Here is a 14543-nt window from a genome sequence, read left to right on the forward strand (position 1 = left end):
AAATAACCAGAAAACAATCTTAAGCCTAATTGCAAACAAAAAGGACATAGGGGGAAGAGCAGATTTAGACACCTTCCACAGCCCTGGGTGGCAGACAACTGACTGTCCCACCCTAAATAGGCATTTTAGTCTGGAAAACAGTCGAGGAGCCAGTGCTGTAGCATAGCAGGTAAAGCCACTACCTGCAGCGCCAGCATCCCATATGGGTGCCGGTTTGAGTCCCGGCTGCTCTACTTCTTATCCAGCTCTCTGCTGTAGCCTGGGAAAGCAGTGGAGGATGGCCCAAGTCCTTGGGCCCCTGCACCCGCGTGGGAGACCTGGAAGAAGCTCCTGGCTCCTGGCTTCGGATCAGTGCAGCTCCAGCCATTGCAGCCAACTGGGGAGTGAACCAGTGTATAGAAGACCTCTCTCTCTCTCTGCCTCTCTTTCTCTTTCAATGTAACTCTTTCAAATAAATAAATAAATCTTTTTTAAAAAAAAAAAAAAGAAAGAAAGAAAGAAGTTGAACCAGAAGCAATCTCACCTCCTGGGCATATCAGCTGAAGTGTGAAACCACGCAGAGAACAACGGTCTGAACAAAAAGCACACACCCTGAAAGGGACGAGACCTTCCTATTCCCCTTCCCCATACTTGTTTCCAGAAAACTGAGTCAGAATTCGCTCTCCCCCACCCCACTTGCCACCACCACCATCACCACCAGCACTCTCTACACCACCCTCATCACCACCATCACCACCAGCACTATCTACACCAGCACCATAACCACCAGCACTATCACCACCACCATCAACACCATCACCATCAGCACCATCTACACCACCCTCATCACCACCATCACCACCAGCACCATCTACACCACCCTCATCACCACCAGCACTATCTACACCAGCACCATCACCACTACTATCACCACCAGCACTCTCTACACCACCCTCATCACCACCAGCACCATCTACACTACCCTCATCACCACCATCACCACCAGCACCATCACCACTACCATCATCACCACCAGCACCATCTACACCACCCTCATCACCACCAGCACTATCTACACCACCAGCACCACCAGCACCATCTACACCACCCTCATCACCACCAGCACTATCTACACCACCCTCATCACCACCATCACCACCAGCACTCTCTACACCACCCTCATCACCATCACCACCAGCACCATCTACACCACCCTCATCACCACCAGCACTATCTACACCAGCACCATCACCACTACCATCACCACCAGCACTCTCTACACCACCCTCATCACCACCATCACCACCAGCACTATCACCACCACCCTCATCACCACCATCACCACCAGCACTATCACCACCATCACCACCCTCATCACCACCATCACCACCAGCACTATCTACACCACCAGCACCACCAACACCATCTACACCACCCTCATCACCACCAGCACTATCTACACCAGCACTATCACCACCACCCTCATCACCACCATCACCACCAGCACTATCACCACTACCATCACCATCAGCACTATCTACACCACCCTCATCACCACCATCACCACCAGTACTTTCTACACCATCCTCATCACCATCACCACCAGCACTATCACCACCACCCTCATCACCACCATCACCACCAGCACTATCACCACCACCCTCATCACCACCATCACCACCAGCACCATCTACACCACCCTCATCACCACCAGCACCACCAGAACTATCTACACCACCACCACTACCTCCACCACCACCATCATCACCACCAGCACTATCTACACCACCATCACCACCAGCACTCTCTACACCACCCTCATCACCACCATCACCACCAGCACCATCACCACTACCATCATCACCACCAGCATCACTAGCACTATCACCACCACCATCATCACCACCAGTACCACCAGCACTATCACCACCACCATCACCACCATCACCACTAGCACTATCCACACCACCCTCACCACCACCATCACCACCAGCACCACCAGAACTATCACCACCACCACCACTACCTCCACCACCACCATCATCACCACCAGTTCAGAAGATGGAGGATTCCTCTCTTCGGAACCTCGCCTAAAGCAACTGAAAAATTCCACAGTCTCAGACCCCCTTAAAAAGCATATATTTCATCTTGACATTTCCCTACAATGAAGCTACCACATACAGCTTGCAAACAACTTTTTAGCACCTTGCCTTAAATCCAAATAGTCAAAGGGCAACAGGCATCTGAGAAAAAATACTTACATAAAAATAAAAATGAAAACTGAGAAAAGGGGTACTTAAACAGAGAATTAAAGAAAATGGTTTTTAAAAACTGTATTTAATAAACTGAGAGTCAAAAAAAATAATGAATGAATATAACAAGGACAAAAAACTATTTGCTAAGGGAACCTCCAGAGAAAACAAATAAAAAAGAGCTCTTAAGAAATACAGACAGGGGCCCAGCACTGTGGTTACCTGTGGCGCTGGCATCCCACATGGGCACTGGTTCATGTCCCTGCTGCTCCTCTTCCGATCCAGCTCTCTGCTATGGCCTGGGAAAGCAGTAGAAGATGGCCCAAGTGCTTGGGCCCCTGCACCTGCATGGAAGACCCAGAAGAAGCTCCTGGCTCCTGGCTTCAGATCAGCTCAGCTGGCCATTGAGGCCATCTGGGGAATGAACCAGTGGGTGGAAGACTTTCTCTCTCTCTCTCTCTCTCTCTCTCTCTCTCTCTCTCTGTAACTCTACCTCTCAAACAAATGAATAAATAAAAGGAAATATGGATATGATAGGAAAACAAGCAAATAAACACAAATAGCGACAGAGGGAAGACACAGTAGAAAGTTGAGGAAATATTCCAGAAAGTAGAAACAGGAAAAAAAATGGAAAATAGGAGAGAAAAGATAGGAAAACTAGAGAGTTAGTTCACAAGGTCCAACATTCAAACAATAAAAACTCCAAAAAGAAGTGATAATATACAAACTAAAGGAAAACGAATGCCCACACAAGGCCCCAAACGCAACAGGGAAGCGAAGGCCTGCCTTCCCAGGCCCCTTCTCCCACAACTTCGAAAACAAACAGGTCCTAGAATCCCCGGAGCACACCGAAAGGCTTGGAGACAGACCGCCATCGGCATCTCCACAGCAGCTCTGGCAGCCGGAAGGGTGAGTGCAGCAGCACCTGAACCCGTACAGCACAGTAACGTCCCACTGGGACCCCAGACCCATGGGCATTGTCAGAGGGAGCAGGGCAGATGAGGCCCTAGCACGCCACACTGGTGCAGGGCCCACTGTTCTGTTACAGTCCTTGCAGGACTATCTGACCCTTCCAATACTATATCTACATTAATTTTATGTAAATTAAATATCTAGGTCTTGAGATAATCTTCATAGAGAAATGAGACCAGGCACTGTCAGATAGGAGGAATAAGTTCAGGAGATGTATTATGCAACATGCGAGCATGGTAAATAACAATGCATTCCATTTTGACAATAAGATTTTAAGCATTCTCACCACAAAAAAATGGCACCAGCATTGTGGCAGAGGGTTAAGCTGCCCCCTCTGAGGTTGGCAGCCTATGTTGGAGTGCCAGTTCAAGTCCCAGCAGCTCTGCTTCTGAATCAGCTCCCTGCTGATGCACATTGGGTTACAAAGATACACTTAAGACAGAAATTTATACCCCAGGCCGGTGCCGCGGCTCACTAGGCTAATCCTCTACCTGCGGCGCCGGCACACCGGGTTCTAGTCCCGGTCAGGGCACCGGATTCTGTCCCGGTTGCCCCTCTTCCAGGCCAGCTCTCTGCTGGGGCCTGGGAGGGCAGTGGAGGATGGCCCAAGTGCTTGGGCCCTGCACCCGCATGGGAGACCAGTGGGAAGCACCTGGCTCCTGGCTTCGGATCAGCGCAGTGCAGGCCGTAGTGGCCACTTGGGGGATGAACCAACGGAAAAAGGAAGACCTTTCTCTCTGCCTCTCTCTCTCACTGTCCACTCTGCCTGTCAAAAACTAAAAAAAAAAAAAAAAAATAGTCCAAAAGAAAGAACACTATTTCCTGGTGATGATCACTGCAAAGTTACTTATAATTGGCGCCGGCACACCAGGTTTTAGTCCCGGTCGGGGCGCCAGATTCTATCCCGGTTGCCCCTCTTCCAGGCCAGCTCTCTGCTATGGCCCGGGAAGGCAGTGGAGGATGGCCCAAGTCCTTGGGTCCTGCACCCGCTTGGGAGACCAGGAGAAGCACCTGGCTCCTGGCTTTGGATCAGCAAGATGCGCCGGCCGCAGCGGCCATTGGAGGGTGAACCAACGGCAAAAAGGAAGACCTTTCTCTCTGACTCTCTCTCTCTCACTATCCACTCTGCCTGTCAAAAAAAATAAATAAATAAAAATAAATTTTTAAAAAAAGTTACTTATAATTAAAAAAAAAACCATAATTCTGCTAAAAACAAATTCTGCTAAATTCCCAATGGCAGGGAAGAGGCGGGGCACATCTAAAACAAGGATGCGTGCAAGCTCCCTCCCCCTTTGTGGGAAACTCGTGCTTGTCTGTGCGCAGTCTCTGATGCTTACTACCTGTCCTCCTCAGAGCGCTGTCCCCACCACTGCTGACACTTCCCTTGTCATGGTCATCGATGACCTCCACGTTGTCCAAGGCGACGGTCACTTTCTGACACACCTGTCTCAGTGTCTCAGCAGCACTCGATGTGACCAACCTCACCCTGTTCTGTGGGAAAATACAGCTCCGGGATTCCTTAACTCCATGTGCCTCTGGTCTCGCAGATTCTTCCATCTCAGCCACCTCTGCCTGCTTCTCTTCCCCTTCTACCCAGCTTGAATCCTGAAGCTTGCTCCCCACCCCTGCCTGGCCTCCTCCCGTAGCTTCTTCTGCTTCTGTGGCTTCCACTCCATCCCTGCTCATGCACTTCCACTCCGTCCCTGCTCATGCACATCAACTTGCAGATGCCTACCTCGCTGTCTCGCTCATATGTCTCATTCAAACTTAATATCCCCTGTCACATGGGCCTTCCTTGGAGCACAGATCCCATCTGTGGTGGAATGAGAAGGCCATGCCAAGATGGCTGCTGGCAACAGAAACTGCCTGGCAACAGGCTGTGATTGGATGTCTTCGGAAACTGCCTGGCAACAGGCTGTGATTGGTTAAGGCATAGACCGCCCTTGACCGGATTGGCTGCCTTGGCTATATAAGCCGCTGTACCAACTGAAATAAACAAGTCTGCTGGCTGTTCTCCTCTGGCTGGCTTTCACCCGACTCCCGGGGTCTGTGTGGTGACTCCGCGCCTCTTGCCCCCACCACACTCCTCCTCTCAGAACGAATCCACCACAACACACATCTTAGCAATTCTTCCTCCAGAGTAGACCCTCAAGTCACCAGCTCCTCTCCTGTCCTATCTCACCACCCTGTCCAAGCTACTATGATGTCTCATCTGTATCACAATAATTTTCATCCACTCATCTCACAGTAGCCATTTTCTTTTTTTTTTAAGATGTATTTGTTTATTTGAAAGTAAGAGTTACAGAGAGAGAAGGAGAGACAGAGAGAGAGATCTTCTATCTGCTGGTTCACTCCCCAGATGGTCCCAACAGGCAAGGCTGAGCCAGGACAAAGCCAGGAGTTTCATCCAAGTTTCCCACACAGGTGGCAGGGGCCCAAACACTCGGGCCATCTTCCACTGCTTTTCCCAGGCCATTAGCAGGGAGCTGGATCAGAAGTGGAGCAGCCAGGACATGACCCAGAGCCCTTATGGGATGCCAGCATAGCAGGCAGTGGCTTAACCCACTATGCCACAATGCCAGACCGCATTTTCATTTTTAAAAAGGGAGAAAAAAAGACTACTCTTCTTCCTAAAACTCTTTCATTGTCTCCACTGCACCTAAGATAGAATCCACAGTATTGTCATGGCCCATGAGGTGCCCACCTTCCACAGTGCCTCTTGCCCTCACTCCAGCAACATGGGCTTCATGGGAGTCCTACAAAGCTGCCCAGCCCCTCCTGTCTCGGGAACCTTGTGTTTTCTCTTCCCTCTACCTGTTCCTCCTTCATCTCTCTGCATGTGGGTGAGTGAGGGTCCCCACCAGACTCTACGGCACCATCTCTCAAACGTAATATCTAAGCTAATGTGACTCAGTGAACTACATTTTACACCAAATATTAGGTTATATTAAGTGATAAATAATAGCACTTAGCACATTTTAAACTGTTAATAGTGTCGTGCGGCATACTGCACATAAGTTGACCGTATCAGAAAGGCAATTCAATTAAAAGGGACAATTTTTCTCCCCTTATCCCAATGCAAATTCTACATATTGCTATTTGGAGAAGGAATTAGCTCAAAGATGTGTGTGTTTAATCATCTAATCACAAGAAATCTTAAATGCCTGCAAGTTCTAACCTATGAAAGTATATCCACACTCGTCAACAGTTTCTATAAGGTGCAGAATTTGAAACACTTCTCCTGTAGTGAGAATTAACTGGGACCCAGTCATCACAAATCTCTCTTGAAATGAATCTAAGTGCAAACAGACAAGTTAATTAAAAACTAAATGAATTAGGAGCCAGCGTTATGGCACAGTGGGTTAAGTCGCCGCTTATGATACCAACATCCCATATGGGCACTGATTCAAGTCCCTGCTACTCCACTTCCCATCCAGCTCCCTGCTAATGCACCTGGCAAAGCAGCAGAAGTTTTTCTGCACCCCTGCCACCCATGTGGGAGAGCTGGATGAAGCTCCTGACTCCTGGCTTCATCCTGACCCAGCCCCTGGCCATTGTGGCCATTTGGGGAGTGAATCAATGGACAGAAAACCTCTGGCTAATTCTTTCAAATAAATAAACAAATCTTTTTTTAGTTAAAAAATAAATGAATTAAACAATGTGTACTTGTCTGTGTCAACTGACAATCATGTGTGAGATTCTTGGTGAAGGTAAGGAATGCATGGCCATTATAGAATGAAGCACGTGATCTGCATTCAACATCCAAATTCCTAATATTGGCTTTGTTAGCATCATCCTCTATTTAATCAGACACAATCAAATGTGAGACAACACAGCATGGAAGCTGGAGGAAATCTATCTTGTTCTTGAGTCTAGATGCTTTTTCCCTTTTTATCAGACTAAAGAGCAAAGTTCAACTCATTTTAAATAAAATAATAAACATAATGGCATATCCCATTATACACGAAAACAACCAACACAAAGTATACGAGAAGTCAATTCATAATGAAAGAATTTTTTTTTTTTTTTGACAGGCAGAGTGGACAGTGAGAGAGAGACAGAGAGAAAGGTCTTCCTTTTGCCGTTGGTTCACCCTCCAATGGCCGCCGCGGTAGCGCGCTGCGGCCGGCACACCGCGCTGTTCCGATGGCAGGAGCCAGGTGCTTCTCCTGGTCTCCCCTGGGGTGCAGAGCCCAAACACTTGGGCCATCCTCCACTGCACTCCCTGGCCACAGCAGAGAGCTGGCCTGGAAGAGGGGCAACCGGGACAGGATCGGTGCCCTGACCGGGACTAGAACCCGGTGTGCCGGCGCCGCAAGGCGGAGGATTAGCCTGTTGAGCCACGGTGCCGGCCATGAAAGAATTTTATAAACAGAAACTGGGAGCTCATATTTTTACCTTTTTAATTGACGTATTTAAGATTATTGAAGGCAATGATATCTCATATGTCTTATAAAATTTACTATAAAAAGATGAAAACATAGCAACATTAGGAAAAACATAGTTTTTGGATTTTTTTGGATAAAAGGAAAAAAAACTGCATTATGCCTGGGCATAAGAATGTTTTTGGTATAAGAAACCATGTCTGTGCTCACTTCAGCAGGACCCTACTAAAATCAGGCCAATAGAGTGAAGTTCTTACACAACAATGGCATGCAAATTTGTGAAGCATCCCATAAATTTTGTTAAACCATGTTTATCCTTTTTTTTTTAAAGTCAGAGATTCCAGTCACTGGGTCACTCCCCAAATTCCTGCAAAGGCTATAGCTAGACCAGGCTGAAGCTGGGATCCAAGAACTCCATCTGGGTCTCCCATATGAGTGGCAGGGACCCAATTACTTGAGATGCTAACTGCTGCCTCCCACAGTGTGCATTCACAGGAAGCTGGAATTAGGAGGGAGCCGGGCCTCCAAGCGAGGCTCTCCAATACAGCTGCAGGCATCCCAAGTGGTGTCTAAACCGCTAAACCCAACACCCACACAATGTTCGTCTGTAAGACTATCATTTACTGAGCAACCTTGCAGGCTGCTTCCTACCTTCCGTTACTATAACCTGTATAACGATAAGGTGTGCAAGTTTACCTTTGAGCCTGGAGGGGGAGCCAAGCCAAGGAAGGAGTAAATAACATTCTCTTCTTTGGCAGAGAAGAAAGAGTCGAAATCCTGGAAGCAGAGAAAAAGAATGTTTAAAGCACTATACACTTGTGAGCCCAGAAAACTACTTCAGTTGATCTTATTAAGTTGATTTTATTAACCAGTCATTAAGCTAGGAGCTAAAACAGAAGGTTATCCTAGTTTGTTTTGTCAAAGGTGATGAACCCTAAGAGTTAAGACATCTAGCTGTGAACTTCACATTCAGTTTTCTATATTTCCATTGTGCCTGTAGAGTGAGAATACACAGACACACTCACACACACCCTTGCTGTTTGCTCAGGAATCCGGCAAGACCCAGCATACACATACCCAAGATCCAACATACAAAAGCAAATGGCTTTTCCAGGAGCTCCACATCCTACAGATTTGGGCTCCAATGCCGAGATGGAGACCACAAGGACTCTCCCTACCATTAGCACGGTAGCTGCTAAGGACTCACATTCATCTCAGGCCACAGGACCATGTAGGACCTAGAGCAGGGCTTATGTTGGCACAATGGAAAAAACTGCAGAGCATGCTGGGACCTGGGAGCAAACTCACTGAAGCTCCAACCCCACCCCACCCAGGTAAGGCCGAGCCTTCACCAGGTAGGTCCAGCCCTAACCAGCTCGCCAGGAGCATGGCAGTCAACTGCTCACAAGGGCTTAACTTTTTATAATTAAAACATAGAAGATATTCCCCCAACCACATTATTACTGCCAATCTTTGTCATCAAGGCCATGATGCAATTTTAACAATGTTCCAAAAAAACTCATCAAGGGTCAGGCACTGTGGCACGGTGGGTTAAGCTGCCACTTAAGACACCAGCACCCCAAAACCAGTGTGGGTTCTAGTCCCTTCTACTTGGCTTCCAATCTGCCTCCCTGCCAATGAGCCTGGAGTGATGTCTCAAGTGCCTGGGCCCCTGTCACCCATGTGGGAGACGCAGATGGAACTCCAGGCTTCTGGCTTCAGTCTGGCATCATCCGGTTATGCAGCCATTTGGGAAGTCAAACAGCAGATGGACGATCTCTTTCTCTCTGTCTCTCCTTCTCTGTCAGATAAATAAATCTTCAAAAATAAATAGATAAAGGCCGGCGCCACAGCTCATTAGGCTAATCCTCCACCTGCGGGTTCTAGTCCCGGTCGGGGCACCGGATTCTATCCCGGTTGCTCCTCTTCAGGCCAGCTCTCTACTGTGGCCCGGGAGTGCAGTGGAGGATGGCCCAAGTGCTTGGGTCCTGCGCTCGCATGGGAGACCAGGAGAAGCACCTGGCTCCTGGCTTCAGATCAGCGAGATGCGCTGGCCGCAGCGGCCATTGGAGGGTGAACCAACGGCAAAAAGGAAGACCTTTCTCTCTGTCTCTCTCTCTCATTGTCCACAAGGAAGGAAGGAAGGAAGGAAGGAAGGAAGGAAGGAAGGAAGGACGGAAGAACGAAAGGAAGAAAGAACGAAAGGAAGGAAGAAAGTAAGGAAGGAAGAAAGAAGGAAGGAAGGAAGAAAGAAAGGAAGGAAGAAAGAAAGAAGGAAGGGAGGGAGGGGAAGGAAGGAAGGAAGAAAACTAAGTGAAAAGACTCACTGAGTAACAGTTTGTCCCGGCTTGAAGAGGACAATACCCAAATCAACTTAGTCATGCCATTGCTTAGTTAAGAAGCATAAAACCACATAAAGGCCACTGGTAGTGGGGAGAAAATGTTACATATTCATATGCCCTAATCTTATCCAAAACTATTATTTTCCTACCTGTTGCCTCAAGTCTCTCAGCGATTAATTTTATTCTTTTATGCTGAATGCATTTTTTTTTTGAAACTAGATCAAATCTTGGTTGAAGAGAATATTGCATCATGGGTAAACACAGAACTTTGATATCAGAAATATTCACTGAGGGGCCAGTGTTGTGGCATAGTAGGTTAAGCCTCTGCCTGCAGTGCCAGTCCCAGCTGCTCCACTTCCAATCCAGCTCTCTGCTAATGGTTTGGGAAAACAGCAGAGTTTGGCCCAAGTGCTTGGGCCCCTACACCCAGATGGGAGACTTGGATGAAGCTCCCAACTCCTGCCTTCAGCCTGACCCAGTGCTGGCCCTTGCAGCCATCTGGGGAGTGAACCTGCAGATAGAAGATCTCTCTCTCACTCTCTCTTGTTCTCTCTTTCCCTCTTTCTCTGTAAATAAGTAAATAAAACCTTAAAAAAAAGAAGAAGAAATTCCCATTGATTCCAAGAAATTCCCATTTCTTGGTCTTGTTAAAATATTACACGAGGAGCTAAACACTCTTAACCTAGTGGTTAAGACATCAGTTAAGACACGCATGTCCCACGTCATGGTGCCTGGGTTTAATTCCCAGCTCCGGCTCCTGACTCCAGCTTCCTGCTAACGCAGACCCTGGGAAGGTTCCTGCCACCAACATGAGACTTCCTGGCTCCCAGCTTTGGCCCAACCCCATCCTGGACAACATCAGTCATTTGAGGAGTGAACCAGCAGATGAGAGCTCACTTGGTGGCTCTCGGCTTTTCTACCTCTCAAATAAAGAAGTTTTTTTTAAAAAATGTTTTAAATGACAAAAGCCGTGTAGGAGGGGGCTTCTGCCCTCATGGATGCGCATGGTTTCCTCCACTCCACTCCCTCCCCAAACTCTGAAAAAGGAAATCCAAACACTGCCACCTGTCGTGCCCCCCACGACCCACATCTGTGTCCTCCCAGGCAGTGGGCGAGCACGGCGAGGCCCCAGTGGTCAGGGCTGCTCTGGTCTCGGGAGCTCAGCGTTCCAGGCAAGGCGTTAGGATGATGGTCTGGTCATCTGTGGACTTTCTCGTCAGTGAGTCTGTATTAAACGCTGTGACAACGGTCACAAAACTCATAGCTCTGTTTCTGAGAACACTGGAAGAGTGGCACCTGGACGGGGTTTGGTGATGTTGCTGTGGCGCCAGCGCTGAGCACGGGACACTCAGCGCCGGCAGCACCCGTTTCAGGAAGCTTCTCCAGAAGGCCAGGTTTGCAGCACAGAAAACAGAGTCGCAACGTGGTGATGCCCAGGAAAAGGGGCCTGGACGACACGCGTGTCGCAGAGGTGCCTGCAAAAGATGTTCACCTAATGACGTCCCCAGGTCAGGCGCATGGTACCCGGTTTTTGGAAAAATCGCCCTCAGAAATGTGATGAAAATGGCAGTCACTCAAAAAGTAAATCTATTGCCTTGAAATAAACTGCTGCACGGGAGACGCTGCTGACCACGGGCCATGGGATGATGATGTAGAAGCCACTGGAGATCAGGGTGATGGTCCTGACGGCACGGCACACACACACACACACACACCAAGGTCAGGGGAAGAAACAAGAGATTCAGGGAGCAATTCTACAGAGATAGGGAGCAAGGAAGTTCAGGTAATTTTCCGTGTCCAGGAACGAGAACCCACAGAATCCCCAGGCCCCGCAAGCCCTAGAGTTCGTGACGGCATGAGTGAAGTGAAAGATGAACAGTCAGCAGGTGGAACTAGGCGTGGGCTCTGTGGTCATGACTGGGAGCAGACAGCCCGGCCAGCACGCAACAGGACACTTCCCCACAAAGGCAGACTGGGGGAGCGTGGGAGCCTCCAACAGCAGCCGGCCCTTCAGCGTGTGCAACGTGCACGGGCGATTTCATCACCTGAAAACCCACGTGGGAGATAAGCCTTGTGCTTTGAGGTGTGGGGAGAGCCAGTGGCTGACAGCCCAGAGCTGAGGAAGCGCAGCAAGGTCGCCAGGAATGTCACGTCCACCACCGTATGACACGGACGGGAAAGCCTCGTGTGCGTGACTCCTGCCGGGGAGCGGCCGCCAAGCCTGCGGATCTAAACAGGCACAGAATGACAGGCACAGCTAAAGGGCACAGGTGACCCCGCGCCGTCCAGAGCCGGCACAACGGCTGCTGGCAGCAGTGACGGCCACCAAAGCAGAGCAGCCGTGGAGGACAATTGTCCACAAGCAGGGGGACAGGACAGGTGCACCGCCTGGCAGTGGAGCCTGGGCTTACACTGATTAGAAAAAACGGCTTCAGAGGCGGTGTTGTAGCGAATGGGTTAAGCTGCCAGCTGCAATGCTAGCATCCCCTATAGGCATTGGTTCCAGTCCCAGATGCTCCACTCCCTGCTAATGCGCCTGGGAAAGCAGCGGAAGGTGCCCCAGTGCTTGGGCCCTGCACCCACATGGGAGACCTGGAAGAAGCTCCTGGCTCCTGGCTTTGGCCTGACCCAGCCCCGCCATTGCAGCCTGTTAGGGAGTGAACCAGTGAATGGAAGCCCCCTCTCTGTCCCTTCTATCTCTTCTGCACACGCCCCTGGCACTGTGACTCCATCACATGCAACCGTCACCCAGGGCCCAGAGAGGCCAGCACCATGCTGTGGAGTCTCCAGAACTATGCGCTAAATAAGCCTCTTTTCTTTTTAAAGTGCCCAGTGTCGGGTATCTTGTTGAAAGAATGGAACCCACATACGCAGCACAGTACTCACTGGACTTAGGGCAGTGCTTGCTTCTGTTAAATCTTCAAAGAAACAGTGCTCCTAAGTTCTGACCACTGTTCTGTCTGCTGTCTGGTATTTTAATTCAGGAGCAACAGCGTCCAGTTTAGAGTGAGAGACGGGTGGGCATTTGGCACAGCAGCTAAGACACCACTTGGAACGCTCACATACCACAACAGAGTGCCTGGGTTCAAGGCTCGGCTCCGTTCTCAATTCCAGCTTCCTGCTGATGCACACGTAGAGGGCAACCAGTGATGGCTCACATGCTTGGGTCCCTGTCACCCACGTGGGAGGCCTGGGCTTAGCTCTTGGCTGCTGACTGGCCCAGCCTCAGAGCAGATGGGAGCTCTATATGTGTGTGTGTGCATGTGTGTGTCTCTTTCTCTGTCTTCCAAATAAATATAAATTAAACATTTTTTAAAATATTTATTTATTTATTTATTTATTTATTGGACAGGTAGAGTTACAGACAGTGAGAGGGAGAGACAGAGAGAAAGGTCTTCCTTCTGCTGGTTAACCTCCAAATGGCCGCTACAGCCGGAGCTATGCCGATCCGAAGCCAGGAGCCAGGTGCTTCCTCCTGGTCTCCCATGCGGGTGCAGGGGCCCAAGCACTTGGGCCATTCTCCACTGCCCTCCCGGGCCACAGCAGAGAGCTGGACTGGAAGAGGAGCAACCGGGACTAGAACCCGGCGCCCATATGGGATGCCGGTGCTGCAGGCGGAGGATAGCCAAGTGAGCCACAGCGCCAGCCCCTAAATTAAACACTTTTAAAAGAAGTGAGGAATTTACATTTTTAATTCCTCTATACTCATGGTGCTGGTGAGTGTACCGTCAGATCAATGGTTGAAGGAACTACTCTCCTAATCCTCACAACTTTCTGTGACTTATGGCCAAAAGAGCCATTTTCATAGCTTAATAAAAGGACTCATACAGATGCAGAGAATGCTGGTGGGTGATGGACCAAGAGCACTGTACAAACATGAAACCAGCTTCTAGAGATGCAGAGTGCATTGGATTTATGTTGGCGCTGTAGTTTTATATCACTGTTTCTGAGGACAAGTCATGGTTCTTTGCTGAAGCGCTTCTTCACCAGTTTGACCGCCACACTCCTACCCCAAAAGCTGTAGTGATAGTGCCGAAGCCAGCAACGCCAGCAGGGTGCTGTGGTCCTGGGGCCAAGTTCTTGGCCCCCTCCTTTGTGGGGTACTGCCACTCATCCCCAGCGGGGGTCTGCAGGTGGGCCAGTGGTGAGAGGAGACAAGGTTTTCACAGGGGTGACAACTCTTGAGACTTCCTGATCAAATAATTCTTGACTGATTTCAAAACTGGATTTGTATTAGGATCAGAATGTGAACAAGAGCGTACACGTTTCTTCACACTCTGAGTAACAGAAGGCCAGCAGGCCAAGGGGCCCTAAGCAACACACGATTTACTTAGTAAGCAGAGTAATCTTACAGTCTTTCAAGTGTGCCAGCAGTAGTGCTGCTCTTAAATATTTCAAGTAAACATAGACAAATGAACAGTTTCTTGCACATTGGAGTAAAATAACTCATATCAGCAACAAACATCAGACTGTTTGTAACCAATACTAAAGATTGTCAGGACAAGCACTTGGCCTAGTGGATAAGACACCAGTTAAAACAACCACATCTGGGCCAGCACTGTGGCACAACAGGTTAAACCACCAACTGGACACCAGCATCCCATCAGAGCACC

The 14543-nt window shown here is 49.1% G+C and overlaps 1 protein-coding gene across 1 annotated transcript in view; it reads right to left on the reverse strand.

Moving 5' to 3' along the window:
• Positions 1-14543, reverse strand: part of SH3BGR (SH3 domain binding glutamate rich protein) — a 63964-nt gene that overhangs the window by 29585 nt on the left and 19836 nt on the right. Inside the window, exon 3 of the mRNA XM_062204893.1 lies at positions 8285-8365. Within this exon, the coding sequence (XP_062060877.1) occupies positions 8285-8365 (81 nt within the window). The remainder of the gene's footprint in view (positions 1-8284; positions 8366-14543) is intronic.

The sequence above is a fragment of the Lepus europaeus genome, chromosome 2 (assembly GCF_033115175.1).
Source record: "Lepus europaeus isolate LE1 chromosome 2, mLepTim1.pri, whole genome shotgun sequence".
NCBI classification, from domain to species: domain Eukaryota; kingdom Metazoa; phylum Chordata; class Mammalia; order Lagomorpha; family Leporidae; genus Lepus; species Lepus europaeus.